General features: G+C 47.1%; 1 protein-coding gene across 4 annotated transcripts; it reads right to left on the bottom strand.

Moving 5' to 3' along the window:
- Positions 1 to 512: 512 nt before the first annotated feature.
- Positions 513 to 4,457, bottom strand: LOC147440759 (uncharacterized). Of its 4 annotated transcripts, none has more exons than XM_086482593.1 (2): positions 4,029 to 4,457; positions 513 to 3,435 (listed from the first exon to the last, which is right to left on the bottom strand). In XM_086482593.1, the coding sequence occupies exons 1-2, from the start codon at positions 4,184 to 4,186 to the stop codon at positions 711 to 713; spliced, it is 2,883 nt and encodes a 960-aa protein (XP_086338719.1). In that variant the 5' UTR covers positions 4,187 to 4,457; the 3' UTR covers positions 513 to 710. The 4 variants fall into 4 exon arrangements, with proteins under 4 accessions (XP_086338719.1, XP_086338720.1, XP_086338721.1 ...); XM_086482594.1 differs by having other exon boundaries at positions 513 to 3,348; XM_086482595.1 differs by lacking the exon at positions 4,029 to 4,457 and adding an exon at positions 3,567 to 3,743.
- Positions 4,458 to 5,276: the final 819 nt, after the last annotated feature.

Genomic DNA, 5,276 nt, shown 5'->3' with positions numbered 1-5,276 from the left:
AGGTCTAAATGCTATACCATCTAAAAGTGGATGGCTCATCACACTCAGCAGGTGGCCCCTCAGGACTAAGTGGCCGGCTGTGTGCACTTTTGGCTGTGTATGTAGTCCCTCTGAAACTGAAGAGGTCAGCACTCCACCAACCTACGGATGCAGTTGGGCATGAGTCAGCACGCATGCTAGAGGGTGGTCAATGCACAGGCTGAGTGCGTGAGCGCAGGGTAAGGCGTATCATTCCATTGGTCCAGCTAAGAAAATTATTATATGTAGCATCTAGGAGTAGTCTCTTTTTGATCGGTTTACTAGTAACTATCTAGCAATTATTATATATTTTTTATTCTATAGTAAGCTGTCCTTGTGCAGGGTCTGTCATTTCATTGGTCCAGCTAAGAAAAAATTGTGTGGTGGCCTTGCCTCAGCCCCTTGTGTAATGCCACGAGCAAGGGCAAATACACTGGCGCAAACACAATAGAACATCATAGCTTTTCATCGTTGGTGTGCCTCGAAAAAGAACGTCAAGAGAAAAAGACATCCATTATAAATGAAGACATACACACCCTCGTGGGTGTAAATATTGGGGGAGGGGGCGGGGCGGTGGTCCCCCGCCCCCAATCGTGCCTAGCTAGGTATGCGGTGCCTCTCGAGCAGAATCTCATGATGTTATGCATTGTATGAAAACTCGTACAAAAAACATTGACAAAGACTCCGTTCTCCTACATGAGAAAATTTATAAATCTTCTTGTGTATCTCCCTCCGCCTTGCAGACATCTATCATAATTGGCTAAAATTTTGTGAAATTTATAGTTCTGATGGAATCTTCCACATAGCCTGCAGCAAATTGCCATGGGTCTATCAGATCGTATCGGCTTGTACGTGGGAGGTGGAGACGAGGCTATGGCAAATGCTCGTCGGTAGCATCTATGGCACCACTCACCTCCACCAGCTCCACCTCTACAGGATCTACATGGGCTGCTCCACTTATTTCCAAAGGGAAGGTCCATGAGTACAGCGCGAAGCATGCAGTGAAAACCGAACACATTAAGCCCACCCAAAGTGTAGCTCATGTCACCTTCTCCAAAGACTGATGCACAGAAGACAGGATCCATGTTCATCACCCCTATTTTGTGCAAATTCTCAATGCTGCCTATGCATATCATCACTACCAGGCTCCGAACGCCCAGCGGTACAATACAATCCCCTCTGAACATGTACCGCTCACCCATGTGCGATAACCACACATCCATTTGCTTGTAGCGCATCAGATCATGGATGCTGACACAGCTTGGGATGCAAATGCCGCCATCGCAGTATGGCGACCAGGCCTCATCTCGCTGATCCAACGCTGACCGGCCCCGGTATGTCACTATTATGCCACAGCTATGTGTAGCACCCAGGAAGACATTTGCCTCTAGTTCCAATTGCAACTTTTCACCACTGCGGTTGAGACCTTCCGGGTGCGCAGATGCAGCCTCAATGAGGCATTTAATGTGGGCATGAGAGAGCAGGCCTGAAATTTGATTATCCTTTTCTGGGCATGGTCCTTGCGCACTTTTTGAGGTGGACCGACATGAGCTTGGAGAGTCATTACCATGAGCTGAACTCGCCTGAGCTGATCCATCACCGGGGCAAGGGCCCCCCATTCCAGTCAAGGTTGAATGACATGGCATACAAAAGCTGGCACAACTGCTAGCATCATGCAAATGGATTGAGCTGGGATCAAACATGAGACGTGCCCTTGTAGCCTTTCCACATAGTCTCAGAAAGCCTTCCGGAGTCACTGCCTCCTTCTGAACAGTAGCCCTTATCCTGCCCGTCTGAATCGGCTGGTGGGTTATTGGGAGGTCTATGTGAGCAACAATATTCGAAACTGGAATCCATGAAAGTCCATCCTCGTGCGGATGCATGCAGTTTATACAGATTTCCACCAACAGTTGCGGGCTTGCGATATGCGCCAGTTGCACATACTGTTCAAACAGTTCCTTCCCAGTTCTCACCTGCATACTTCCCTCCATGCCCATCAGTGTAAGAATCGACAAGACTTTATCCTCCTCGTGTGTCGCAACCCTGCCTTTCATCCCATCTAGGAAGAAGCCTTCCCCTCTACCAATGTCATGATTTCTCACCACCCTCTGAAGTGCATTCACTCTTCCTTCCCATGACCCATCTCTTCCATATGCTGGCAGACTTATACTTTGCAACATTGCCTGGTTCCCAGGAGGCAAGAATACATGGTTTATGTAGTCATCTGCACAAATGATAGAGTGATGGAAGCAGCTAAGTAGAAACCCATAAAAGCTCCTATCAATAAAATAAAGTGGAGTTTTGCATCCCAATCTTGTGAGTTTCACCTTTCGAATAAATGATAATTCGCCGCATTTATCGCATGGCACATCAATGTCAGACCCTATCATATCATTCCCTACTTCAGCATTTGGATCAAAAAATTGGAGGTTGTGCAGAACGCTAAGCAATTTCTGCTCCAACTCAGAAAGGCTGCATCTGCACACCATACTATGAGACGTACTACTAATACAATGGTTCACCATCCGCTGGACCCTTTTGGGTATACACTCAGTTAGAAAGATCATTCGATGTGGCAAGACATACTCCTGAAATGTCCAAGCTCTGCTGAACCAGCGGGCAATGCCAAAACCACCACCCTTGAGCCTAGTAGCAAGCTTGTAACCCTTTCCAATCCCGTGTTTAACAACATAGCATGCCTTGCTATGCTTGTAATAAGCTCCCATATGTGCTATTTCCTTGCCCTTCTCCTCATCATCCCTCTGATTGATACAGAGTGCATCGAACCACACATCCTTGACATTATCGCTCTGTAAAATCTTGAAGAACTCCATCATACTCTTGTATGCTGGCTGTGCACTAAAGTCCCCCTCCTTGAACAACTCCTCATAGCTAGAGGTGAAGCCACTCTGCTCGTTTATATCTGCGATGGTTTTGGAGAAAGCCCTGACGTCTTCACTCCATGTATGGGATATGACATGGAAATCCCAACTCTGTGCCTGTTTGAAGACCACTCCACCATTAGAACAGAGAGTTTTCTCGATGTCGATGAGACGGAGGGGTTTCACATCATCGAAAATTGAAGATAACGGCTTCGAAGGTGGAGGCAGTACATAATGGGGCTTAGTCTGTGGACTTAATACGACTGCATCTACAGAAAATGGAATGGAAAACTCAATTGAATGCAGTAAAATAGAGGAGTGCGAAGTTCTCCATTCATCCATGTGAGAAGAGCTAGGAGTGGCGAGTCCGGGTTTTAATTCAAAATCGAGTGTAGGAGGTAGACTTGAGGTGGGAGAAACTGGCCCAAAAAGTACCCTTAGAAATAACCTGTAATTTGTGACAGGATGAAACTTAAATGGCCAGAGAAAGATAAGCATGGTTGCTGACTTATCAAAGTAAAGCACCTCTTCATACCTGCGCATTCGGAAGAAGGAAACATCACAAGAAGATTTAGAAAGTTTCTCATGTAGGAAAACAGAGTCTTTTTCATTGTTTTTCATACAATGAATAACGTCATGAGCTTATGCTCGAGAGGCACTGCATACCTAGCTAGGTACGATTGGGGGCGGTGGACCACCAGCCCGGTGGACATTGTTTTTCATACAATGCATAATGTCATGAGCTTGTGCTCGAGAGCACCACATACCTAGGTAGGTGCTATTGGGGGCAGTGGACCGGGCCGGGGGTCCCCTGCCCCCAATCGTACCTAGCTAAGTACGCGATGCCTCTCGAGCATAAGCTCATGATGTTCACAATGTGGGAAGAATTTGTCCAAAACTTCTTGTGTTTATCATACAATGCATAACGTCATGAGCTTATGCTCGAGAGGCACCGCATACCTAGCTAGGTACGATTGGGGGCAGGGGACCACCGGCCCCCCCACCTCATGATGTTGAGGAAAGTCACAATGTGGGAATTATTGTGAGAATTTGTCCAAAACTTCTTGTGAATTGATATTGCTGCATGTATGAGAACACAGAATAGAGAGAGCTAGAGGTGGTACATACCAAGCAGCTTCATATGAATGTCTGGCCTTCACACGCTTGAAAGAGCCCTGCACAACCTCCTGGAACAGAAGAGTGGCGGGAAGAATCTGGTACCAGCACCCATTCTTTATCTCCTGCTCTCGATCAGCACTCCAAGCGTTGAATGAATAATTATCCATCGTTGAAGACAATTAGTGTTGATTAAGCTGTAGGTATCCTGGGTGTGTAAAGTTAGAGGACCTTAGTGAGGCTTTGTTAGCAGCTGGGAAGAAAGCAAGCTACCGCTGCACCCTGCAGAGAACTTATTATAAGTATTATATTACACTTGCATGATGCATCCAGCACGAGTGACTGCCTTCATGAGTGTTGAACATGACTACTGTTTAGCGTGTGCGTGTGCACGCGCGCGCAACTGTGTGTGTGTGAGAGAGAGATAGAGAGAGAAGAGTCCCTCCCGAATGACAGAATCATCTATCTATTTCATTCTATTCTACTCTAATATCCAGAGTGCCACGTGGCTTCACAAGACTTGCACCGACTCACCGAGTGGTCATGGAAAAAGAGAAGGGTGGGCCATTTGGATGGGAAAAGAGAAGCTCAAGAGCCATGGGTGGCCTCACGACTAAGTGGCACGGGCATGGGAGTGTGGGATCACGGCGGGAGCATTGTGAGCCGTAGATCTCAATAGCGGCGCCAAAAGTAATCTAGGGTACTTTTGGATGTCGCCCTTGTGCATACATGTTTTAAGTAAATTAGGGCTCCCACGTTTCACAACGCGCACATGGCATAGTGGTTAGGGTGTGCCTCTCTTATGGGTGAGGTCACGGGTTCAAAACCCACGCCCTCAAAAGTGGGTACCTTAGATTACTTTCAAAACTCGCGGGGTACCCTAGATTACTTTTGTAAAAAGTAATCTAGGGTACCCACATTCCAGATCTACGGCTACGGTCCACAATCCCCGGCCGTAGATACCACCTCCCATGCCCGTGCCACTTAGACCCGAGGGGGGGCTGGGAGGAAGATGTAGACGTGTGGCTTTCGATAACTAAGGATAAGTTCAAATGCTGCGGAGGAAGAGAGAGGGGCAGGTACGTGGACTGCGGGTGAACTACTCCGCTAATGTGCCATTGAAATGTCTGCTATTGTTGTGCTTTAATTTGTAAACAGGTGGTTGTTGGGGTACCTTCACAAAGGTTGGGAATGCAATTTTAGATAGTCTAACAAGTTGTGGTGGCTTGGAAATGGAGTGTGAGCGTCTATAACGGCATT

The sequence above is a fragment of the Adiantum capillus-veneris genome, chromosome 15, assembly GCF_014529385.1.
Source record: "Adiantum capillus-veneris isolate H3 chromosome 15, ASM1452938v2, whole genome shotgun sequence".
In the NCBI taxonomy this organism is placed as follows: Eukaryota; Viridiplantae; Streptophyta; class Polypodiopsida; order Polypodiales; family Pteridaceae; genus Adiantum; species Adiantum capillus-veneris.
This window is presented reverse-complemented; position numbering and strand designations above follow the sequence as displayed.